At 36.5% G+C, this 27343-nt stretch overlaps 1 protein-coding gene across 1 annotated transcript in view; it reads left to right on the top strand.

Annotated features, from left to right (window-relative positions):
• ANO3 (anoctamin 3) overlaps positions 1 to 27343 on the top strand; it is a 529603-nt gene that overhangs the window by 467342 nt on the left and 34918 nt on the right. Inside the window, exons 16-20 of the mRNA XM_023550773.2 lie at positions 3861 to 3943; positions 4381 to 4521; positions 5319 to 5483; positions 19007 to 19043; positions 24001 to 24112. Coding sequence (XP_023406541.1) covers positions 3861 to 3943; positions 4381 to 4521; positions 5319 to 5483; positions 19007 to 19043; positions 24001 to 24112 — 538 coding nt within the window. The remainder of the gene's footprint in view (positions 1 to 3860; positions 3944 to 4380; positions 4522 to 5318; positions 5484 to 19006; positions 19044 to 24000; positions 24113 to 27343) is intronic.

Here is a 27343-nt window from a genome sequence, read left to right as displayed (position 1 = left end):
TTTTTTTTTTAATTAAGAAAAACATGTCATTGTAGTCAGAAAGGCAGAGGTGGACAATACGCTGTATAGTTGCTAAGGAGCAGAGTTATACAGTATTATCTTCTGCTTAACTGAAACATTCCCTTCAACATGACTCATGTAATACCCACCTTTTCTCTGCAAGCCTGCAGCCACTAAAGCCACAGAAAAGAGTCAAAAAAATCAGGAAAATGGAAAGTGCAAACCCAGGGAACACTGCAGAGTTGTCATAAAGATAATATTTTTAATCACCTGGCATTAAAAAATTATTTTCTAAAATTTGGTTTTTGAGATATAATTTACATACAGTCAATCCAAGATCTTTGTATAGAGTTTGATCACTTTTGAAAAATGCATAAGCTTATATAACCACCACTCCTGTTAAAACATAGACTGTCTCCATCACTTCAGGAAGTTCTCTGTGCTACTTCCCAGCCCTTCTCACCCCTAGAAGTAACCACCTTTCTGATTTTCAAAGTTACCTATTTTTATATTTGTTACATTTTTATTAATTTTTTTTTTTTTAATTTCCTTCCTCCATGTTTGGCATACTGACCAATGACTGTATTCTACATGCCCTCTTTCTAATTAGCAACTTAATAAAGTGAGAATATGGATCCCCTTGAGAGTTTAAATAAATAAGCAGTGAATAAAATGAATACATCTCAGGCTGAGAATGAATTTTTAACACAAAGACTAGTTCGATACTGAAATTTAAAATAAATAATCCTACTTTTGGAGAAAGATCCAGCATATCTTTGGTCATACCATGACTTTCAAATTAAAATTGCACAAAATCCAATTTCCAGGCTCACTAAAGCAAGATTGTCTTTATTTCTTAGACTTTCTGGGAGGTGTTTCTATCACAACTATATACTGGAAAGAAAAACTAGGAAGAGAAGAAGGCATGTAACACACTTAAACTTCAAGCCTTGAATGGATTAGTGACAATCAGAATTTTACTGAGCATCCTCTGTGTTGTGTACTATATTAAACGTTCTGCATCCCAGGCTTGTAGTCACTGCATGTAATACTTGCTTATTTCACTCAATGCTTTAAAAAAATTTTTTGTTTGTTTTCCTTTTATAATAAACCATTTCTAGGTGTTTCTTCCACTATATACTTCCTCTGTCTCCCCACTTCCCTCTTAAGTCCTAGGACTCCTGTGGGTAGCGGTGATTATAGTCTGCTGTTTTAATTGCAGCTCCAGTGTTTGGAGAACTTTGTCTTGCTGCCAGTGGAGTTTGACTATTTCATTTCTCTTAACTATACCCACACTTTTTTAGAACTTTACAGAAAATCAGTAGACAGGAGTACTTAGAGTCAGCCTGAAAGTATATACAGGCACGTCTCATTTTATTGCACTTCATAGATACTGGGTTTTTTATGAATTGAAGGTTTGTGGCAACCCTGCATCGAGCAAGTCTATCGGCACCATTTTTCCCACAGCATGTGCACACTTTCTGTCTCTGTGTCACATTTTGGTAATTCTCACAATATTTCAAGCTTTTTCATTATTATTATATCTGTTACAGTGTCTGTGATCAATGATCTTTGATGTTACTATTGTTTTGGGCTGCCACGAACTTAACGATGAATATGTGTGTTCTGATTGCTCCACTGACTGGCCATTCCACCATCTCTCTCCCTCTCCTCGGGCCTCCCTATTCCCTGAGACACGACAATATTGAAATTAGATCAATTAATAACTCTACAATGGCCTCTGAGTGTTCAAGTGAAGGAAAGAGTCACATGTCTCTCACTTTAAATCAAAAGCTGAAATGATTAAGCTTAGTGAGGAAGGCATGTTGAAAACCAAGATAGGCCAAAAGCTAAGCCTCTTGCACCAAACAGTTAGCCATGGTATGAATGCAAAGGAAAAGTTCTTGAAGGAAATTAAAATGCTACTCCAGTGAACCCATGAATGATAATAAAGCAAAACAGCCTTACTGCTGATATGGAGAAAGTTTTAGTGGCCTAGACAGAAGATCAAAACAGCAACAACATTCCCTTAAGCCAAAGCCTAATCCAAGCAAGTCTCTAACTCTCTTCAAATCTATGAAGGCTGAGAGAGGTGAGGTAAGGAAGTTGCAAAAGAAAAGCTTAAAGCTAGCAGAGATTGGTTCATCAAGTTTAAGGAAAGAAACCATCTCCATAGCATAAAAGTGCAAGATGAAGCACCAAGCACTGATGTAGAAACTGCAACAAGTTATCCAGAAGATCTAGCTAAGATCACTGATGAAGGCGGCTACACTAAACAGATTTTCAATGTAGATGAAACGGCCTTACATTGGAAGAAGATGCCAAGTAGGACTTTCATAGCTACAGGTGAGAAGTCAGTGCCTGACTTCAAAGCTCCAAAGGACAGGCTGACTTTCTTTTTTTAGGAGTTAATGCAGCTGGTGAAGCCAATGCTCATTTACCGTTCTGGAAATCTTAGGTCCCTTAAGAATCATGCTAAATCTACTCTGCCTGGATGACGGCACATCTGTTTACAACGTGTTTTACTGAATACTTTAAGCCTAATGTTGAGACTTACTGCTCAGAAAAAAAAGATTCTTTCAAAATATTATTCATCATTGCCAATACACCCAATCATCTAAGAGCTGTGATGGAGATTAATGTTGTTTGAATGCCTGCTAACACAAAATCCATTCTGCAGCCCATGGAACAAGGAGTAATTTTGAGTTTCAAGACTGCTTTTTGAAGAAATACATCTTGTAACACTATAACTATTATAGATGATGATTCTGCTGATGAATCTGAGCAAAGTAAATTGAAAAGCTTCCAGAAAGGATTCACCATTCTAGGTGGCATTAAGAACATTTGTGATGCATGAGAGGAGGTCAAAATATCAACATTAACAGGAGTTCAGAAGAACTTGATTCCAACTCTCATGCATGACTTTGAGGGGTTCAAGACTTCAGTGGAAGAAGTAACTGCAGATGGGGCGGAAATAGCAAGAGAACTAGAAGTGAAATCTTAAGATATGATTGAATTGCTGCAATCTCATGATAAAACTTTAACAGATGAGGAGTTGTTTCTTAGGGATGAAGAAGGAAAGTGGTTTCTTGAGATGGAATCTACTCCTGGTGAACAGGCTATGAACATTGTTGAAATGACAGCAAAGGATTTAGAATATTACATGAACTTGGTTGATAAAGCAGCAGTTGAGTTTGAGAGGATTGACTCGATTATTTTAAAGACATTCTACTGTGGGTAAAATGCTATCAAACAGCATCAAATGCCATAGAGAAATCTTTTATGAAAGGAAGAGTTGATCAATGCTGCAAACTTCATTGTTGTCTTATTTTAAGAAATTGCCGAAGCCCCCCCAATCTCCAGCAACTATCACCCTGATCAGTCAGTAGCCATCAACATCAAGGAAAGACCCTCCACCAGCAAAAAGATTATATTCACTGAAGGCTCAGATGACAGTGAGCATTTTTAGCCATGAAGTATTTTTTACTTAAGGTATGTACTTTTTTTTTAGACATAGTACTATTGCATACTTAATAGACTACAGAATAGTGTAAGCATAGCTTTTATATGCACTGGGAAACCAAAAAATTCATTTGACTGGCTATATTGTGATATTCATTTTATCATGGTGGTCTAGAACTGAATGAGCAATCTCTCTGAGATATGACTATAAGTAAATGAATGAATGGATGAATAAATGAATGAATGCACCAGCCAGGCATTGTGGGTGGAGAATAACTAGCCAGGTGAGGGAGAAAGAAACTTCAGTATAATATGATGGAAAGTGATTTATCTGGAGAAGGAAAGCAATGCTATGTTGTTTGAAGTATTATTATTGTTTTTGTTTGTTTTTAATATAGCCACAGTCTTCCTAGAGTTTTGGAAAAGGAGGAGAAGTATACTAACCTATGCATGGGACTTGATTGAATGGGAAGAGGAGGAGGTAAGATGTTAGAAAACCAGGATGTGAGGAAACACGGAAACACATGATACAAAAATTATCCACCGACTAACATTCAGGCCAGAAACAGCTAAACTTCATAGCATTTTTCTTGATTTTTTAATGTTTTTTAAATAACATGACTTCTTTTCATAAACATAATAGAACTCAATTGTTAAGTAAGCAATCCTTCAAATCACTTCTATGATATTTCCTTAAATTCCACTAGTGAAAAAATTTTCTGATTAAAACATATTTTAAAGTTTCTTTGGAAAATTGTTTATGTCTTATTTGGAAAAAAAAAGATTACTTTTTTTTTGTGAAGACAGTGTAAAGTAGGTCAAATTCTAGGAGTTCTGTATCAACTATTGATGGAGACTTTTTTTTTTCTTTTTAAGTTGATGACTTTGTCATTTAGGCAATTTTATTTTCTCTCCTAGGAAACACTTCGCCCCCAGTTTGAAGCAAAGTATTACACAGTGGAGAGAGTGAATCCCATTACAGGCAAACCTGAGCCACATCAGCCCTTCTCAGACAAAATCACGCGTCTTCTTATCTCTGTCTCAGGAATATTCTTCATGGTAAAGTAGAACGATTCATGTCAAAATCGAATAGAATTGATTTTCGCCTGGAGAAAGAAGGGGAGTTTTGGGTTCCAGGTTTAGAAGTAAGTTCTATGATATCGACTCATTTTGTGGCCCTGAGGGTTCGAGAAACTGTGTACTTTTATCAATACTTTAGTAACATGCACAGAAACCCTGGTGGCATAGTGGTTAAGAGCTATGGCTGCTAACCGAAAGGTTGGCAGTTCAAATCCACCAGGAGCTCCTTGGAAAGCCCGTGGGGCAGTTCTCCTCTGTCCTATGGGATTGCTATGAGTCGAAATTGACTTGATGGCAGTGGGTTTGTTTTTTTTTTTTTGGTTTTTAGTAACATGCATACAATTAAACAAAATAGAAATTACAGGGGATCCTGGAAATATGACAGAGGGAGTATGTGCATAGACTTAAGCAAAATTATTTTTGGAAGAAACAGCTATCATCTAAAATAAAATGGGAATAATATGAATTGCTCTGATGAGTTAGGTATATTGCACTGGTGTTAAAACCAAGCATTTTGTTTGAGTGTGATAATTTGGGCAGAATTTGCATTTTACTCTGACAATTTTGTTATTAACCAAACCAACTGAAATCTTATACTGTTCATTTTGACTGTAATGTAGCTTAATTCCTTAAAGGAGAAAATTAAATTCATCTATCTTCTCTTGGAACGATAAACACCTCCAGCTCTTGACAGCGGTATATTGGATCAATGGTTTTGGTTTTAACTTACTAATGATGCAAAATAAGGATGTTTCCTCTGGTCTCCCACATTGCAGATTTCTCTGGTGATCACTGCAGTGTTTGCAGTCGTGGTGTATCGCCTGGTCGTCATGGAACAGTTTGCATCATTCAAGTGGAGTTTCATCAAACAGCATTGGCAGTTTGCAACATCTGCTGCTGGTGTCTGTATTAATTTTGTAATCATCATGATGCTGAATGTTGTAAGTGTTTACAATCTTATTTTTCAAAAAGTGAAAAACATCGGGTGGGAGAGACATCCAAATTTCCTTTACACTTGGATTATATTCACCACCAAAAACCAAAACCAAACCCATTATTGTCTAGTGAGTACTAAACTCACAATAACCCTAGAGGACAGAGTAGAACTGCCCCATAGGGTTTCCAGAGAGCGGCTGGTGGATTCGAACTGCTGACCTTTATGGTTAGCAGCTGAACTCTTAAGCATTGTGCTACCAGGGCTCCATCAGGGAAGGCTTTAAGGGAAAAGTGAAGTCACTGTGAAGAATGAGTAAATTTCAGTGTAAGGATAGTAGTTAATATCTTCTATTAGATTCTCTCCTTAAGGTTCAGTTTAGTTTGTAGAAAGAGAATACTATTTATAGTATCTCCAAACAAACCACAAAGATCTTAATTTATCCATTGACTCATAGATTAAAGTATACAACAAACATTGAAATAATAAAGTACAAAGACTAGGAGGCCTGCATGGTAGTACATGTATGTTAGTACAGGTTGTTCACTGCACAAAGACACCCCATTGAAAGGGAATCATTCACAATGTAGACAGTATAATTTTTTTATATATGATGATACACTTATATAAAATAGTAAAACATCCTTTTTCTAACAAAATCAGTATATTATGATAGTTTTCCAGTAGATGCTGGCTCCATTATCTGAATAAAAGGTTTTTTAAGTAGTTGGTTTTGTTTATTTTTAGATAACACTAGGACTCAGCCAGTCTGATCTTAAATTGCCTTATTTCTTATCCTTGGTTGGTTGGTTGACATAAAAATGACTAGTAATAGCCCTGATAGCCATGGTTTTATAATCTAATAGTGATAAAGTAAAAGTAGATATCCCAAGTAGATTAGCAATCATAAAATAAATTGGAAAAAAAAAATCATTACAAACCAGCAATGCAATCTCATCAAATGCACTGTGGTAAAAAGTCATTCTTTTCAGTGGTAAATAAAAAGATAATTTTCAGTTGTGTAAATTAATTCAGATTTTAGAGAAAGATGTAATGCTTCCTGAGCAAACATAAACCCGGTTTAAAAAATATATCTGAAAAAGATAGTATCAACAATCAAGCTAAAGAACATTTACGTCTATGTAGACAAAAAATGCAAATATTCATCAAAATATCATCATAATTATCTTAGAGAAGTAATATCATAGGTAATATATTAGGTTGTATGTTAGTAATATTACCCTGGTGCCATTGAGTTGATTCCAACTCATAGTGACCCTACAGGACAGAGTAGAAGTGCCTCAGAGTAAAGCAGCTGGTGGATTCTAAGTGCAGATGTTTTGGTTATCAACCGAGCCTTTAACCACTTTCCCACTAGGGCTCCACTGTAATATTGTTTTCCTTATATTTTGTCTAATATTTTATATGTATTTTAGGCATTTTTAAAATTTCCTACAATAAGCTTATATTCCATTTAAAAATAGTAAAAGAAAAACTATTATTACCTTCCAATATTCTATTTTTAAAGAAATCATCAATGATGTAGTTCAAATTTTATGTAGGAGGATTTTTACTGTATTATTAATACAGTAGCAAAAATTGGAAAAGCAATCCCATAAATGATTTAAAAAAATAAGGGAATGATGAATAAATCCAAATTCTATATAATTTAATATCATATAAACAATTAAAATAATATTTTAATATTGTGTAAGGATGTAGTATGGAGTTACATGAAAAGAATGTAAAGTTTTATATGATTTCAATTTTTTAGAAAGAATGATTTTGAAACTGTAAGGAATGGCAATAAAATGTTAACAGTGCTTATCTCTAGGTAAGGAGATAATATGGACTTATCCTCTTAATAACATTTTCTCATTCAAATAATCTCTATACGTACGTATTGATTTATCAGCAGAAAAAAAAATTTAACGTATTCTACCAGGATACAAAATTTGGAACAAATTAGAAATGGACTGTACTTTCTTTTTACTGTATCTATGAATCACCCATAAAACTATAGCCACCTAGGTAACAAATTTGGGCCACTTTTAAAGTTTTGTCTATTACCAAGAGAAGGAAATGTTTTACCAGTGGCTGAGAAACATTCCAACACACACACACACACACACACACACACACACACACACACACACTCTGTTCCTGTTATTCTCATTTGCACTCTTCTCCTCTTCTCTCCTGTTTTGAATACCATCCAGGCTTCAGTCAGTTTGTATTTTTAGTTTCTTCACTGATTGTCCTGACTTCAGACAGTGGTGTAAAGCAAGCTTTGCCACTTGATTTGTGAGATCCTGGCCACGCCACATAATTCCTTAAGCTTTGATTTCTTGATTTTAAAATGAGAGTGAGAAAAATAATGTAGGGATGTTGAGAGATTAAATGAGATCAGCTTCTAGAGCATAGATGATGTTCAATAAATGTTGGCTTTTTATCTATTTTCTTCTTTCAATCATTTTGAACATTTCTCTATAGGTCTATAGGTCTATCTATAATCTTCTCGTCTTTCTTGCAGAATACTAATATTTTCTTTATTTTTCTTGCTTTTTTCATCTTTAAATAATAGATTTTGATTTTTTTTTTTCCTTTCTGCCCAAGGTGTGGGAACGGTGATCACCTGTTCTTTGATCTTGCAAATTCTTTGCCACATCTGCATTTACTGAATATTATTTTGCCTTTTTTAAAAAACATTATCTATTGCCTATTAATAGATTTTTAAATGCTCAGAGTCATCTTCGGAAAGGAAGAGAATCACATATAGTTTCTTGTATTATGTCCTTTTTCTCAAATGTATGTCTACTAATATGACAAAATTTAAAATGCTTCATTAGTTCATGAAGAAATCATACTATGCTAATCTTTAACATTTTTTTTCTTTTCGATGTTTTTATTTTCTCCTTTGTAAAGTCCATTATTTTTATCCTTTTTCTACTTTTGAATTATAAAATTAATACAAGATTATTATAAAAAATAGTAATAATATAAAAACATACAGACTATTAAGTAAAAGTCACCTTCTTCAACCCCTAATGCCACCCCTTCCTTCCTCACCACAAATCTAATTGAGTCCTTTGAAGGTGATCTAGGCTAGTAGGTCCAAAACTACTTATTAACCCCTCCCTCCAATAAATTATTATTGCCTTCAAAAGAGCACCATATATTTGTTTGTTCCAAAGACCTACATATCTTCAAATACATTTTGAGTGAATTAATAAACTCGCCTAATATTTTGGAAGATGGAAAATATTTCACATACAAGGAAAGTAAATATGCCAAACACAGTTAAACAGCTCGGTACAGAACCTCCGATTTAATCCTAAATTCCCACCCGCTAGAATCACCATCTGCTCAGTTAAGCTGAAGAACTTGCTAGACCAAACTGAAGAACAAAATCAGCATTTGAATGAAATGGGAGCTTCTACCCTAAAATGTTTTTTTGATCATCACTAACACTGTAAAAATTGAAATTTTGCTGAAGTCTCCATTAGCGTACCAGACTCCAGTTTTATATTATTCCAGTTGCTTCCTCTCTTTTTTTTTTTTTTAATTAATCTTTATTTTTTAGAGCAGTTTTAGTTCTGCAGAGAAATTGTTCAGAAAATACGGAGAGCTTCCATATACCCCTCTCCCCACTGAATACATTTTTGGATGTGATTAACATCTTGTATTAGTCTGGCATATTTGTTACAATTGATGAACCAATATGGATGCATTAGTATTAACTAAAGTCCATACTTTACATTAGGGTTTACTCTGTGTTGTACAATCCTATAGGTTTTGACAGATGCATAATGTGATGTTCCCATCTTTAAAGTATCATACAGAATAGTTTCACTGTCCTAAAAATGGAAACCCCTGGTGGTGTAGTGGTTAAGTGCTATGGCTGCAAACCAAAAGGTGGGCAGTTCTAATCCACTAGGTACTCCTTGGAATCTCTATGGGACAGTTCTACTCTGTCCTGTAGGGTTGCTGTGAGTCAGAACCAACTTGACCCCAATGGGTTTGGGTGGATTGTGTAGGTACCTAAAATGCTCTGTGCTCCACTATCTGCCCCTCCTCATCTCTTCCGGATCCCCTGGTTCTTGTTGTTTCTTAATCAGCAGTCCATTAAACTCTGAGCCTACTCCACCTATAACCTCCATGCTGTTATTACCCTTCCCTAGTGTTAAAATTGGCTCTCAGATTGGTTCACATCAAAGTTCTTCTTAATAGTTTTCTGTGTTTGATGAGGCATAATTTATGCTTTCTTCCAGAGTGCTTGCACTTAGTACAAAGTAAAGGCTGAATTTGATGGAATGAGTCTTTAACTGGAGAAATAAGACCTCTGTGGACTTATTATTTGTCATAAAAAAAAAAAAATTGAGATCTCCAAAATCACACCAGCCATTCTTAATGGAATGCAAAAGCCTATGTAACCGCCCACTGCTGTGTGACAATGATCTAGCATTCCCAGGACAAGACAGAACTGACTTTCTTTTCCATAAATTTTTATTTCTATTTGTTGGGTATTTTTGCATAAAGATTCAAGAATTGTTGGAAGTGGAATAAATCATAAATACTTCTCCTTAGCACTTGTAAGTAGTAAAGGAGAAAGTTTGAAAATGAGTTTAGTATAAAAGAAGTGCACTATGCAGCCAACTTAACCAATGTGCAGAAGTGATATATTTATCATATTTGACCAGTATAAAACAGCAGCGCCCTTCTGAATGTGTGTATTCTGTTCCTGCTGGGGATGTGAAGGCACTTCCCAGGTTATTAAACAATCCTTCTGATTCACCCGAATAAACAAAAAAAAAAAAAAAAAAATCAAGCCCACTGCTGTCGAGTCTTAAATAAGGATAAAAAAAAAAAATTAGTATCCAAATGCCAAATTCTTTTTTAAAAGAAAGTGTACCACCAAAATAGATTAATCTAGAAAACCAAATGCTACCTCTCTTTATGTTATTTTTGGACAACCACTTAACAGATAATAAAAATGTGTTTTTTGTTTACTAAGAGCTTGAATTTATGCTCCCTAGGCCACTATTTTCCCCAAATGAGGGCCACAGTCAAAATATTTATTGATCTGTTGTGTTTTCCACTATAATCATATGCCTGGTGTTATAAAATGGGCAGAGCTATGACAAAATTTAAAACAAAGTTTTTTTTAAGCAGAAATCTGTAATAATCAGTATACGCGGTTAGAAACTTTAACTCATTCTTCAGTCATTTCAATGACTGCTATGGGTTTTGCTTGCACATCTCCTTTGCCCATTTACTGCTTAATATCCTTATTTCTACTTTCTTAACTCACTTCCTTGTCATTTCTAGCTGGACCATTGGAACAAGCTTTTAACTGGCTAGTCTTCCTGTTTCTATTCTGAACTCCTGTTTCTCTTTTGCATTAGTGTTAGAAGGTCTTTCTAAAGGACATACTTCATTCTTTGTTTAAAAGTGTTTAATCAATTCCCTTGCCTTTGATGTAAATTCTAAACCGCTTAGGATGACAATGATGTCCTCCGTTACTCAAATTCAGTTTTTCTTTCTCTTCTTGTCTAAGATTGTGCCTCACTCCCCTCCACACCCAGTTTTCCAGGCTACGGAACCACTTCGGTGGCCTCTGGTGCTCTGCTGTTTTACTTCTCTGTGTCTTGGTTCACTGCCTGGAATGCCTTTTTTTTTTTTTCTCTCCTTGGAGATTATCTCTTCATCTTTGAATATTCCAATTAAGGATCATTTCCTCTATAAAGCTTTCTCTCAATCCCATATGTAGAATGGAACGATCTCTTCTTTATGATTATTTTTCTCACAAAGTGCTTGGGCATACTTATTCTTTCTCCTAAATTCTCCTGGTAGTATTGAACAATCCTTCATGTGAAGGCTCTGTAACAGTGCTTAGGGCATGCCTTTTCTCATCCATTAGAAGATAAGGTCATCATAAGCAAGGACTGTGGCTTCCTCGTTTTTGTATACCTAAAGCTTTGCCTAATGCCTAAAAGACAATTTAAAAATAATCCTTGATAAATTATGGTACATACACAAAATGGAACACTGTGCAGTGATAAAGAACAATGATGAATCTGTAAAATATCTCACAACATGGATGAATTTGGAGGGCATTTTGCTGAGTGAAATATGTTAATCACTAAAGGACAAATACTTTATGAGACCACTGTTATAAAAACTTAAAAGGTTTACACACAGAAAGAAACAACTTTTGACGGTTATGAGGGAGGGGAGAGTTGAGAGGGGAAATCATTAACTAGATAGTAGATGAGTATTAACTTTGGTGAAGGGAAAGACAGTGTACAATATAGGGGAAGTCAGCACAACTTCATCAAGGCAAAGTCATAGAAGTTTCATAGACACATCCAAACACCCTGAGGGACTGAGTTACTGAGGCGGAAGGTGTGGGACCACAGTCACGAGAGTCATCTAGGTCAATTGGCATAACAAAGTTCATAAAGAAATTGTTCTATGTCCAACTTTGCTGAGTAGCATCTGGGGTCTTAAAAGCTTATAAGCTGCCATTTAAGGTACAGCTACTGGCCCCATCCTGTCTGGAGCTAAGAAGAATGAAGAAAATCAAAGACAAAAGGGAAATTTTTAGTTCAAAGGACTGATTGACTGCAAGTACCACAGCCTCCATCATGCTGAGCCCAGAAGAACTAGATGGTGCCCGGCTACCACCACTGACTGCTCTGATAGGGTCCCGGGCAGAGCGGAAGAAAAATGTAGAACAAAATTCAAATTCACACACAGACACACAAAAAAGCCAGATTTACTTGTCAGACAGAGACTGGAAGAATCCCCAACTCTAAGGCCCTGGACACCCTTTTAAACTCAGAACTGAAGCTACTCCCAAAGTTCATCCTTCAGACGAAGATTAAACAATTCTATAAAAGAAACTTACACATGTGAGGAAGAATGTGTTTCTTAGTTCAATCATGTATATGAAATTAAAAGGGCAACACCTGCGCAAAAGAAATGACGAGAAGGCAGCAAAGGACAGGAAAAATGGTCAATGCAAAAGGGGAATTGAGTGTGAAAGTGGAGAGTGTTGACACATTGCAGGGATTATAACCAATGTCACAAAACAAATTTTTGTGTAAATTGATAAATGAGGAACTAATTCACTCTGTAAAGTTTCACTTAAAGCACAATTTAAAAAATAGTCTTGAAATCAATTTTAAACATTTCATTTCCCAAAAAAACTACTAGCATCTGGCATATTGTATGTGCTCAGAATTATTTTTCTCAATGTAATTATAATTTCTGTTTTTTAAGTTTACAGCATTTATTGTTTTAATTAAAACCAACTATAATGTATAATCAACTGTACATTCTCTAAGCTTTACAAAACAGTTGGATCAGAGCACCCCTGAGTAAATATTCAATTTGGGAGAAGGAAATGGAACAAGGTATCAAGTCTATTTTTCAGATCAAGTAAGAATCTTAAAAGAATGTTTCCTATTCTTGTTATGCATCAAATCACTTGGAACGCTTTTGAAAAATGAGAGATTTCTGAACCCCATTCAGAATCTCCTTCAAGGGTCTAGGAAATATGTATTTAAAATAAAACATTCAGAAGTTCTTTCCAGGTAATTCTGACTCAGTCATTCCCTAAAATAACATTAGGAAATCACTATTTTAAGACATTTAAAGTAATTTTGATGCACAGACAAGACCAGAAACCACATCTTCCAAAGATACATTACAAATAATTTACTAATAATTAAAACTTCAATATATTATTTTTAACATCCCTTTAGCAGGCATATAGCTTAAAAAAAAAAAAACTGCAAAGCCAGAATTTTATAACAAGAGTTACTCCTTTTAAACCATCCTTTTCTTTATTTTGCTGCCCCGTGAAAGTATCATGCTACTGAAAGGTTTTCTCATTTTGTATGGTTACTATATTATCAGGAAATATTTTCAAAAGGGTTTTTCCTTTGGCTTTTTTTTTTTTTTTTAATTGTGGTTCAAAAGGTTTTTAATAAAAACAAAAATTGTGTAATTCTAAGCAATGTATGTCCTTCTTCCTTGGAAATCAAACCTGTCGCCATCAGGTCAATTCCAACAATAGCAACAACCCTATCAAACCTTAATGTAGACTAATTTAAGACAGGTTCAGAAGCATGTCAGTCTCATGACTAATGTGAATTTTTAAGAAAAAGTAGAAACAGAGTAGAAGTATTCTTGTAGTTTGAAACATATGTGATTGGGCCAACTAAGCCATTGCAGAATAGTATATAAAAGAACAACCTTCTTTCGGTGTTCATTCCTTCTCTCATTTTAAATTCCATTCCCTACACAGAGCCCCATACCCATCTAAAAAAAAAAGAGACAAAAAACAGAACTAAATATATTTGGCTAAATTAAGTACACCATGCTTTCTTTGTGGATACTTTCATATTGTCGACCGACTTTGGTACGTAGAGTCCAGTAAACACATTCCTGTGCTTCTTTCAAGGCCGTAATTGTTTCAGCACTCACAATACACCTAAATTCCTTAGCACCTGGTTACAAATTACAGCGAAAAATAGGTTATTATGGAAGAGGGTGGATCAAAGGGTTGGGCCACACATCTTAACCAGGAAAGAATGACTCACTTAATAGGAGGTTGGCTTTTATATACAATATATAATTTATTTGTTTATTTTGTTGGTGTCTGTGTGTATGTTGGAAACCCCGGTGGCATAGTGAAGTGCTTCTGCTGCTAACCAAAAGGTCAGCAGTTCAAATCCACCAGGCGCTCCTTGGAAAGCCTATGCAGCAGTTCTACTCTGTCCTACAGGGTTGCTGTGAGTCGGAATCGACTTGATAGCAATGTTCTTTTTTTTTTTTTATGTGTATGTTAGACACCAGCAAAATAAATTACATATTATATATAAAAGCCAACCTTCTATTAAATGAGTCATTCTTTCCAGGTTAAGATTGATCACTATGAGTTGAAATCAACTGTACGGCAACAAGTTTTCATGTGTATGTTGTTGTTTGGTGCCGTTGAGTCAGTTCCCACTCATAGCAACCCTATGTACAACAGATCCAAACACTGCCTGGTCCTGTGGCATCCTCACAGTCGATGTTATGCTTGAGCCCATTGTTGTAGCCACTGTGTCAATCCATCTTGTTGAGGATCTTCCTCTTTTTCGATGACCCTCTACTTTACCAAGCATGATGCCCTTCTCCAGGAGCTGATCGCTCCTAATTACATGTTCTAAGTATGTAAGATTAGTCTCACCATCCTCGATTCTAAAGAACATTGTAGTTATACTTCCTCCAAGATAGATTTGTTCATTCTTTTGGCAAAAACCAAAACCAAACCCATGGCCATTGAGTCGATTCCAACTCATAGTGACTCTGTAGAACTAAGTAGAACTGCCCCATAGAGTTTCCAAGAGTTTTGGCAGTTCATGGTATATTCAGTGTTCTTCATCAACATCATATTTCAAAAGCATCAATTCCCCTTATTCACTGCCCGGCATTCACATGCATATGAGGCAGTTGAAAACACCACAGTTTGTGTCAGGAGCACCTTAGTCCTCAAAGTGACATCTTTGCTTTTGAACACTTTAAAGAGGTTCTTTTGCAGCAGATTTGCCCAATGCAATGTGTCTTTTGATTTTTTGACTGCTGCTTCTGTGGGTGTGGATTGTGGAGCCAAGTAAACTGAAATCCTTGACATTGTCAATATTTTCTCCGTTTATCATGATGTTGCTTATTGGTCCAGTTGTAAAGGTTTTTGTTTTCTTTATGTTGAGGTGCAATCCATACTGAAGGCTGTATGTAGTCTTGGATCTTCATCAGTAGGTGCTTCAAGTCCTCTTCACTTTCAGCAAGCAAGGCTGTGCCATCTGCATAACGCAGATTGTAAATGAGTCTTCCACCAATCCTGATGCCCTGTTCTTCATATCATCCAGCTTCTTGGGTTATTTGCTCAGCATGCAAATTGAATAAGTAGGATGAAAGGATACAACCCTGACACACACCTTTCCTGACTTTAAACCACACAGTAGCCCCTTGTTCTGTTCAGATGACTGCCTCTTTATCCGTGTACAGGTTCTATGTGTATAATTTCTAGAAATTTAACAGGTAGATTACTGGAAAAAGGAAGTTTCTTCTTGATTCTGCACATACCTGTTTGCAGTTCATTTTCTTAATGAAGTCCAGATTTTGAGGCTCTGACTCAAGGATGATGAGCTCTAAAAGAATGTTGTTGTTGTTGTTGTTAGGTACCATCGAAACCAGAACTCCCTAAATATGCACATTCGCAACAGCCTTACCCTTTCCCTGCCTTTGCGCTTCTTTTTCTTTTCCTACTTAATGTCTACACAGCACTCTGAAACAAGACATTAATGGAAAGATGATGAGTTCTTAGAATGAATTCTAAAGTCCTTATTGTGGCTTACCAGGAAACGAAAAAAATTTTCCTCTAAGATCTAACTCATCTCTTACCACGTTGCTCCTTTACTCAGTGCCTTCCTGTCTCTCTAACTTCCTTGTCTTTCATGGAATCCATCAAGCCCAAGCCAGTGTTAGGGCATTTGCACTTACTGTTCCTGTGGAAGGAAGGTTCTTAGGTCATATATATGTTTGGCTCCCCCCCTCACTTATGCAGTCCTCCCCCCAAACAGTACCCTCTCAGAAAGGCTTCCCTGGCTACTCTGTAAAATAGCACCCTGTTCCCACCACCACTCTCTCCACTCACCCTAGTTTATTTTCCTTTATGGCATTTTTTTTTACCTCCCACCCAATTGCATATTTATATGTTTATCATCTGTATCCACTCACTGGAATTTAAGTTCCACAAAAGTAGGGACTATGTCTATTTGGTTCCTTCTTGTCTGGCTCCTTGAATGCACTCGGCCTGTTAGAAATTCTCAATAAATGTGTTTTAACTCAGTTAATGTATGTTACTAAGAGGATTCCAGTTTACAGAATGTACTAGCGAGTGAGTTTTAAAAATATGAGTTTTCCAACATGTTATCAAGTATAAGTAAAACCAAAAACCAAACCCGTTGCCATCGAGTCAATTCCATGACCCTATAGGACTAAATTTTTTTTTTTTTTATAGGACAGAGTAGAACTGCTTCATAGAGTTTCCAAGGAGTGGCTGGTGGATTAGAACTGCTGACCTTTTGGTTAGCAGCCGTAGCACTTAACCACTACGCCACCAGGGTTTCCTCAAATATAAATAGGAACATATAACTCCATATAGTCCTGGACCTCGTTCATCTTCTTCTCTTCCAAATACATATCCATTCTATTTCCCACACACACACACACACACACACACACACCTTTTCCTGCTAAAGTGGTTGCTGCCATAAACCACCCACCCCACCCACCAAAAAAAATCTGTTGCTGTCGAATCAATTCCGTAGTAGAACTTCCCTGTAGAGTTTCCAAGGAGTGACTGGTGGATTTGAATGCCAACCTTTTGGTTAGCAGCCAAGTTCTTAACCACTACAGTTGGGCATATTTGAATTCTGGTTTCTTCCTTGACTTCATGAATTTTGAAGTTAAAAGTCATTCTAAGCATACTAATACTGATTTTGTAGCTCATCATCATGGTGGTGCCGGTTGGCCACCTGCATTTGGGCCCTGTAGATGCAGGTCCTCAAGTACCCCAGCAAGCTTTCCAATAGTAATATTTTCAGGAGTAGCATGGTGTTTTTGTGATTGATATTCCTCTAACAGTTATTAAAATCTTTTCGGGCATGAGATGTAGATATTGCTATTCTGGAGTTGCATGCAGGCTCTATGTGCTAATTATTAAAACAGAAATCTGAAATGGTTTATGTGGGAAGGCATAGCATAGATGGTACAAGAGAACCCTAAAAGCAGCCTGACTTTGCTGCTTGTTAGTAGTGTTATCTCAGGCAAGGTACCTAACATGTTAAACCTTAGTTTCCTATAAAATTGAGTTCATTATACTTATCTCCTAAAATTGTTGTAAAGATTAAATTAGATAAAAATATATGTAAAATACTGCTTGGCACAAGCCAAACACTCTTTAAGTGGAAGTTATTTAAATAATACTTTTTTTTAATTTTCTATCCCCACAAGGGCATTCAACTCAGTAATAGAGGTATGGTAGCTGCCCAGTTAGTATATGTTGATTGATCAAGTCCATCCTAATATATTCCTTGGGGGCCCTGCTATAGTCATTTTACGTGATAAACCCAAAACTCACTGCCATGAAATCGGTTCTGACTCATAGGAACACTTGAGAAACAGGATATGGAAAAGAACATGTTACAGTCAGGATAAGGTTGGTGCTAGTGAATTCATGGTAGACTTGTCTTAAGATTTGAAAATGATAGCTTCTGGGTATAGCTTAAGAAAAACTGCAGTAGATCTACAATGGGACTCAGTATAATACTTCCGTCTCAGAATAATACTTTAAATCTTAGGACATGGTAGATTTAAATTTTGGCTGAGATGAATTATCACAATAGTTCCATTGAAAGAGCTGTCAGGAAAGGTGAGTAGTAACTTTTGAAGTGTGCAGGTACATAACATTTAATCTTCCATACCAATAGGCAGGGTTATTGGAATTTATAATCTAAAAGATAATTTATTGAATTATGTGGTTATGTACTCATATTCACACACATATACACAAAAACATATATCATCCTTCTGCCTATAGCACATATGTATTCCTAACTATATTGACTTGGAATATCGTGGCATATATTCACTTCCTTGAGTCTGTACTTGTGGTGGACAGAGTATGTAGGGACACTGAGATGATAGCAGAAGATGAAAAGCATTCGTCAGAAAAATCAATTGTACATGTGACTTATTGAGTCAGTAGATTTGACTTTTGTGTCTTATTTTAAATAGCCTTCAAACCAATTTTGTTCTTTAGGAATGCAACTTTGCACACTGTCTTTTGTCATAGTTTGGAAGATACTTTATCAATAGTATAGATTTCATACTTCCACTTAGCCTTCAAGTGTAGTAAAAAGCACATATCATTTTGAGATTAAATTCCAGCTCAGCCATTGACCAGCTGAACAATTCTGGTGTTTTTAAATCTCCTTTCCTTGATTTATAAAATGGAAGTAAAGATAGCCACCAGAAAACATGTTATTACAGATAATAAAAAGTGTTCTGTTTAGCTATATATATTTCAAAAGGAGCCCTGGTGGCTCAGTGGTAACAGTGCTCAGCTGCCAACTGAAAGGCTGGCGATTTGAACGTACCAGCGGCTCCTCTGGAGAAAAGACCTGCTGATATCTGCTTCTGCGAAGATTAAAAAAAAAAAAAGCCTAGGGAAAAAAAACCCTATACCCTGTCCTATAGGGTCACTATGACTTGGAATGGACTCCAAAGCACACAACAGTATATATTTAAGCACATTTTTCTGTTATGTCCTTTGTATATCTACGTAAAGCACTACATATTAGGTTTTAATAAATGTTTCTCCTCCTCTTTTGTAGAACACACTTTAGATGTTTCTCTGAATAGTGTGATTATCAACTAAAAGAATAGCATTCTCTATTTTTTCTGTCTTAACAGGCTTATGAAAAAATTGCTTACCTTCTCACTAATTTAGGTAAGTCCATTTTTCTTACTCCATTCCTTAGCAAGTCAATAACATATCCGAAACCAGGCTGTAGTTGCTTTACTTATTTTGGCATTTTTAATATGAACTTCTATCATCTGCTGTTTTCTTCTCTGCTTGCATTATCATTTGTTTTTGAGGGTTAATGCTTATTTTGTTACTTATGACTTGTTAATGGGGGTTCAGTGGGGGGGGCAGATATAAAGAAAGCCACATTGCAAATGGGAAGCCTATAACTGGTAAGTTCCTTAGAGAAGCAAAACTGTAGACTATGAAGAGAGCAGACTGTGGATTGGATATACCAGTTAGAATTTAGATCACCCCATCCTGATCGTGTGACCATGACCACATTTCCTCCTGCCCCTAGTCCTCCTTCTCTTCATCTCTCCCCTCCCCTTTCCTCTCCTCTTCCTCCTCAAAGAAGCCAGAAATCCTGGAATATATCTTCTGTTCAAGTTGAGGGGGACAAAATTTTATTACAAACCTGTTGAGGAGTGGCCTTTTATTCTTTGAAAATTCACCAAATCCCAAGCACTGCCCTAAACACTTTTCATTGTTTTATTTGATTTTCATCACAATTCTATGACAGTAGGATTCTTATTTTATGTGTAAGAAAACCAAAATTATTTAGTTGGATAAGTAAAGATTTAAACTTAGATGTGACTGACTCTCTTAACCTCTATGAAACATGATATCCCATATATTTATAATTACAAGAAATAATAGAAGGAGCATTATGTAGGAAAGAAAATAGGTACTAGCCTATACTCTGGAGCTAACTGGTTACATCCCTTAGAGGAGCATTGTTAGGAAATGTGAAGAGAGTAGGCTTTGGGGTTGGATATACCCAAATCAAACCCAAACCCATTGCCATGGAGTCAGTTCTGGCTCTTAGCAATCGTATGGGATAAATAGGACAGAGTGGAACTGGCCCATAGGATCCTAAGGCTGTAATCTTTACAGGAGCAGACTGCCACATCTTTCTCTTGCTGAACAACTGGTAGGTTTGAACTGCCAACCTTTCTGTTAGCAGCCAAACACTTAACCACCACACCACCAGGTCTTTCTGGGGTTGGAGATATCAATTACAATATAGAGCAAGTTTCCTCCTCCCTCTACTCTCCCTCATCCTCCTCTCTCCCCTTTCTCTCCTTTTCCTTTCCTTCTCTTGTTTTTGAGTCTCAGTTTCTTCATTGGTAAAATGAGGGTGATACTAGTTCCTCTTTCACCATTGTTGTAGCTTGGCTGCCTGACACAAGACAAAAAAAAAAAAAAACAAGTATTCAATAAATAGCAATGATCTGTTTCATTGTTCTTTAAACACCGTGAACTACAGGTAATGAGGGGATTGAGCTAGATTGTTCCATAGCTGTCTTCAGTTCTGATTCCTTATATCCTAGTTTATACCTAGGATGGAAACAAATCTAAGGAGAGTGATTTGGGTAATAATAATAGCAGGCAGCAGAAGAGTTATTTGTACTAAAGTACCAGGCATGCCAAAGATTTCATTTGATATTTGATTTTTCTGTCTATAACCCAGTGATGGCATAATGGCTGTGAAATCATAATTATTAATTACTGGATTATATGTATTTAAATAAATAAGAAATATTTATCTTTTATTTAAAATAATATGATCTCATTTTTAAAAAAATATGTATATATATATGTTGTGTGCCATCGAGTTGATTCTGACTCAGCTACCCTGCAGGACAGAACAGAACTGCCCCATAACCCTGGTGGTGTAGTGGTTAAGTGCTACAGCTGCTGACCAAAAGTTGGCAGTTCACGTCCACCAGGTACTCCTCGGAAACTCTATGGGGCAGTTCTACTCTGTCCTATAGGGCTGTAATGAATCAGAATTGACAGCAACGGGTTTTTTGGTTTATAGGGTTTCCTAGGCTGTAATCTTTACAAGAGCAAATCACCAGGTCTTTTCCCCAACAGAGCTGCTGGTGGATTTGGACTGCCAACTTTTTTGTTAGCACCCAAGTGTTTAACCATGGAGCCACCAGGGCTCCTGTACACCCCGCCTTCCCCCACATATATGTTTATTAAAAAAAAGAAATGTCATTTTGATGATTTAAACTCATAGCAACCCTATAGGACAGAGCAGAACTTCCCCATAGGGTTTCCAAGGACCAGCTGGTGGATTCCAATGGCCAGTCTTTTCGGTTAGCAATTAAGCTCTTAACCACATATCTATCTATCTATCTATATATATACACACACACACACACACACACACACGCACACACACACACATACATACATACATCATGTATTCCATGTAATTTTTGGCTGTTATGAGGAAAAATATATATTATTTGATCCAAAACAATAATTTTTAACTACCTCAAAATGTTACAATCTGAACATGTAATAACTTCCTACTAAACACACTATTAATTTTAAGGAACGGAGAAATTAATAGTAAAAAAATAAGGACCTAATCTGTGATTAAATGACTTTGTAGAATAACTGGCTTATTATCAATAACTGGCTCCATTAGGGAAAATATAAGAGTTATTTTGACCAGAAATATACCTCCTTAGAAAACAGCATCATTATTCTCAAAGTTCAGAATTTCTCTTCTCCTCTGAGAGCCAATTCAATATGAGACACAGTATACTCTATGTGTGAATGACATATCATATTGAAAAATAAAAGTTTGTTTACTTTAATATAGAAAGTGTGTTAAACCTCAAGGATGACATCATTACAGTGAACTCCATTGTCTCAGTTATCTATTGCTGTATAATGGATCACCCTAAGCTTAGTGGCTTAAGACAATAACGGCTCATTATTTTTCATGATTCTGTAATCTGGGATAAGTCGTATGGGTGCTTTTTCTGCTCTGTGCAGTATCTGCTGAAGCTGGAACATCCAATATGACTACTTCACTGACATGTCTGACACCTCACGTGGGATTTTTGGAACTGCTAGTGTCTGCCCTGTCTCTTACTCCAAGTACCGCGTACCACATGGCTTGCTTGGGTTTACTCGTAGTAGAATAGCAGGACTTCTTATATGGCAGCTGGCTTCGAAGAGACCACATCCTATAAACAAGTGCTTATCAAGCCTCTGCTTGCATCTCACTTGCTAGTGTCCTGATGGCCAAGCCCAGAGTCAAAGTGAGAGGCAGGTACCCCAGGCCACATATACTGAGAGGTACAGCTCACTGGGGCACCAGTATAAGGGCCACCAGTGTACCAACCTTTCACATCTAGTAAAATGCCCTTTTGTTGGGAACATTGTAATCTTCATTCTCAGAATGCCTAATGCAACTGAATGGCTGCTAGTATACTTACAAGTTGGTTTATAACATTACTTCTACTTAGGATAATTTTCCCAATAAAATCTTAGTCACCTTCCTTCAGTTCAAAAGTCATCTTCTCTGTGAAACCTTTGTTGGCTTCACAATCCTTCATTCTTCATGTTCCCTTAGCAGTTTGAGATTCTTTTCATTATTAAACTTATTACATTGCTCTGAGATATGTGTGTACGTGTGTGTACGTGTGTGTGTGTATTCTTTCTCTATAAGACTGAGAAATTGTTAAGGCCAGAAATCATACAGGATACATTTATGATCATGATGCAATAAAATTAGAATTGGGGAGCCAAAACAACTTACACAGTAGGAATTAAAAAAAAAACAAAAAACAACTTTATTTCCAAGTAAGTTTGTAAGTTAATAATAATAAATAAATAATGATTAGAAAGAAACAGCAGTGAAAGCACAGCATATCAAAACCTGTGGGGAAAGCCAACTCCCCTGACCACTTTCATTGATGCACATCAACCAGCCACTCTTTAAGATGCCCCCAAAGATCCCTCCTGATTCTGGGACCTACCACCTTCAGCCTTGGAGTTCCCCAGGATCTCGTTGCTCCTCATTCCATGATGACCTTGTGCATACATGTTGGTCTGTGTTTTCCTGCAATAAGACATCATCTATTTTATGCCTTCCTTGAATTCTTCAATCATATTAAAAAATGTGAGACATGCATATGGATTTTCTCTTATTTCTTTGGATACTGGGGAAGCAAAGTGTTGCAACCCATGATGTCATCTTAATCCAATCCCTCTCATTTTATTTATTTATTTCTGATGAAACCATCAAATGTGAGTGTTGACAGTGTTCTTAGAGAGCATCTTGCCTAAATTCCTCATTTTGTAAACAGCAACACATTCAGCAAAAAAAAAAAAAAAAAAAATGTGATGAGACCTGTCTGAGATTACCTGCAAGTTAAGTATAAGTCTGTGGTAAGAATTCAGTTCTTCTGACTGACCTCACCCTCTTCCCCCTGTTCCATTTCTTGGAAATTAACCCATCATCAGTTTGTAAAAATAATACGCATTCTTCAAAGAATTCTGATGACAATATAGATTCCATATATTGCGCATGAAGGTCTCTTGGCGATGCAAATAGTTTGCACTCAGGCTACTAACCTAAAGATTGGAAGTTCAAACCCACCCAGCAGTGCTGTAGAAAAAAAGTCCTGAAGATCTCCTTCCATTAAAATTCCACCCAAGAAAACCCTATAGAGCAATTCTATTCTGTATCACATGGGGTCTCCATGAGTTGGACTCGAATCGATGGCAATGGGGTTTTATATTGAGCACAGCGTCTTTGGGAGAAGGACTGATACAATATTTGTGGTTACCTATAAATGACAGTAATAAAGAGAACATGTAAAATCTTTACATACTAATAACAGACATCATAATTTATAGCAATAGAATGTTTTCTAAAGATTATGTAGTTGGAGTCTTTCATCAATCCTGTACAACAGATGTTATTATTCACATTTTTCGGATGCAGACACTAGAACTTGGAGATATCAAGTGCCTTGCAGAGATAGTACAATCCTGCTGAATTTGTTGATTCCCTGTCCAGTGTCTGTATTCACTGCATCTGTGTAAACACACCTTATGTTCCTTTCAGAATATCCTCGAACGGAATCTGAATGGGAAAACAGCTTTGCTCTGAAGATGTTCCTCTTCCAGTTTGTCAATTTAAACAGTTCTATCTTCTATATTGCTTTCTTTTTGGGGAGGTAAGTCACTCATATACATTATGTCCACAAAATGAAAAAAAAAAAAAAAGACAACTAATCCATCTCCAATTCGCTAACAAAAATGGCAAATTCTCCCTGCCCTGAAAAATTCTGCTAATCAGTCTTTGTACATGTTCTCACTCTGAAGACTTCTCAGTATATTGTTTCCTGAAGCGATTACCAATGGAGGAAAAAAAAAAAATTTTTTGTGCGTGTGATTTTGGGTGAAAGTTTACAGAGCAAAGTAGTTTCTTATTAAATAGTTAATATACAAATTGTTTTGTGACATTGGTTGCCAACCCTGTGATGTGACTACACTCTCCCCTTCTCCACTCCAGGTTCCCTGTTTCCATTCATCCAGTTTTCCTGCCTCTTCCTGCCTTCTAGTCTTTGTTTCTGGACTGGTGTGCCCATTAGTCTCATATATATGATTGGACTGTTGTGTGTTATCATTGGCCCTATAGATCTGTCTAACCTTTGGCTCAAGGGTGAAGCTCAGGAGTAACTACAGTACTGAGTTAAAACGGTGCCTGGGAACCACACTCTCACGGTTTCTCCAGTCTCTGTCAGACCAGCAAGCTTTTTTTTTTTTTTTTAATTCAAATATTATCTTACATTTTTCTCCCACTCTGTCTGGGACCCTCTATTATGATCCCTGCCAGAGCAGTGAGTGGTGGTAACCAGGCATCATCTAGTTGTTCTGGGCTTAATCTGGTGGAGGTTGTGGTAGTCGTGGTCTTTTAGTTCTTTAGACTAATCTTTCTCTGTGTCTTTGGTTTTCTTCATTGGCCTTTGCTCCAGCTGGGATGGGACCAGTAGATGTATCTTAGATGGTTGCTCACAGTCTTTTAAGACCCCAGTCGATGTAGAACATTAAGTTTATAGACTATGTTATGCCAGTTGAGCTAGATGTCTCCAGAGACCATCGTCCCCAGCCCTCAGCCTAGTAGCTCAGTCCCTCAGGGTGTTTGCATGTGTCTGTGAAGCTTCTAGGAGTTTGCCCTGGTCGAGTTGTGCTGACTTCCCCACCAGTATTGTGTATTGTCTTATCTTTACCAAAGTTAACACTTATCTACTATCTACTTAGTATTTTTCTCTCCCCTCCCCTCCCTCATAACCACCAAAGATTGTTTCTTTCCGTGTGGAAACATTTTCATGTGTTTTTACAATAGTGGTCTCATACAGTATTTGTCCTTTTTTGTTTGACTTATTTCACTCAGCATAATAATGCCCTCCAGACTCATCCATGTTGTGAGATGTTTCTCAGATTCATCATTGTTCTTTATCATTGTGTAGTATTCTATTGTGTGTATGCACCATAGTTTGTTTATCCATTCATCTGTTGATGGATACTTAGGTTTTTTCAATTTTCTTGCTATTGTGAATAATGCTATCGTGAACATGGCTGTCTATTCGTGTGATGGCTCTTATTTCTCTAGAATATATTCCTAGGAGTGGGATTGCTAGATTGTATGATATGTCTATTTCTAGCTTTTTAAGGAAGTGCCGTATTGTTTTCCAAAATGGCTGTACATCTTGCATTCCCAGCAGCAGTGCATAAGAGTTCCAGTCTACCTGCAACCTCTCCAACATTTATTATTTTCTGTTATATTTTTTCTTGATTCTTGTCAGTAATGTTGGGTGAATGGCATCTCGTTGTAGTTTTGATTCGCATCTCTGTAGTGGCTAGTGATCATGAGCATTTCCTCACGTGTCTGTTGGCCACCTGAGTGTCTTCTTTGATGAAATGTCTGTCCATATCCTTTGCCCATTTTTTAACTGGTTTATTTGCCTTTTTATTGTAGAGGGATTGGATTTTCCTGTAGATTTTAGAGATTAGACCTTTGTTAGATACGTCATAGCCTAATTTTTTTTCCCAATCCGTAAGTTTTCTTTTTACTCTGGTGAAGTCTTTTGACGAGCATGTTTAATTTTTAGAAGATTCCATTTATCTAGCTTATCTACTGGTGTTTGTATATTGCTAATTATGTTTTTATCTTGTTTATGTCATATATTAGGGTCGCTAGTGTTGGCCCTATTTTTTCTTCCAAGATCTTTATAATTTTTCTTTTTATATTTAGGTCTTTGATCCGTTTTTAATTAGTTTTTGTTTATGGTGTGAGGTATGGGTCCTGTTTCATTTGGTTATAGGTGGACATCCAGTTTTGCCAGCACAATTTGTTAAAAAGATTGTCTTTCCCCATTTGGTGGACTTTGAGCCTTTGTCAAAGATCAGGTGGCCAGTTATGCAGATGGGTTTACATCTGGATTCTCAATTCTGCTCCACTGGTCAATGTGTCAGTCAATGTACCAGTACCAGGCTGCTATGACTAATTTACCAATGAAATTTGCCACAAAAAATAAAACCTCTGTGTCGTACTTGAAGGAACTCTGGTGATACAGTGTTTAAAGTGCTTGGCTGCTAATCAAAATGTTGGTGGTTAAAACCCACCAGCTGCTCCGAGAGAAAGATGTGGCAGCCTGCTTCCTTAAAGATTTACAGACTTGGAAACCCTCTGGGGCAGTTCTACGCTGTCCTATAGGATTGTTATGAGTTGGAATTGACTTGACAGCAGTGATTCTTTTTTTTGGGTCATAAAAAAAAAAAAAAAACCCAGTGCCGTTGAGTTGATTCTGACTTGTAGCAACCCTATAGGACAGAGTAGAACTGCCCCATAGAGTTTCCAAAGAGCACCTGGCAGATTTGAACTGCCAACCCTTTGGTTAGCAGCCGTAGCACTTAACCACTACACCACCAGGGTTTCCTTTTTTGGTCATACTTGAGGTGAATTATGACTATCCAATCATTTTTTTTTTAATCATTAGTAATAGCTTTGTCAATGAAGAAAAATATTTTTGTGTATCCCTGGATTACACTTTGTTAGTGTAAAGACCTTCTATACCCATTATTTTAACTTTCACTCCTACCTTTGCTGCAAATGTGAAAGGAGAATGTTAACCTAATGACTCTAGTATGCCATATGCTTAAGATTTCAGCCAGTGCCATGGAAACACAATGAAACTAGGAAATTTTGAATGAAAAAAATTAACACATTATTATAATATTCATTAACTAGGTCAACATGCCATTAAAATTGTACATGTGGAAATGGAAAATGTCATCCAGTTGTTTTGTCTGTACCATCTCAACCCATTGGTATTAAGTTCATGCATCACTTTTTCTTTATTAAGTTGGCTAATTAGATGTGTAATCATGGCCCAGTCAACCAT

This window comes from Loxodonta africana, chromosome 7, assembly GCF_030014295.1.
Source record: "Loxodonta africana isolate mLoxAfr1 chromosome 7, mLoxAfr1.hap2, whole genome shotgun sequence".
Classification (NCBI taxonomy): Eukaryota; Metazoa; Chordata; class Mammalia; order Proboscidea; family Elephantidae; genus Loxodonta; species Loxodonta africana.
This window is presented reverse-complemented; position numbering and strand designations above follow the sequence as displayed.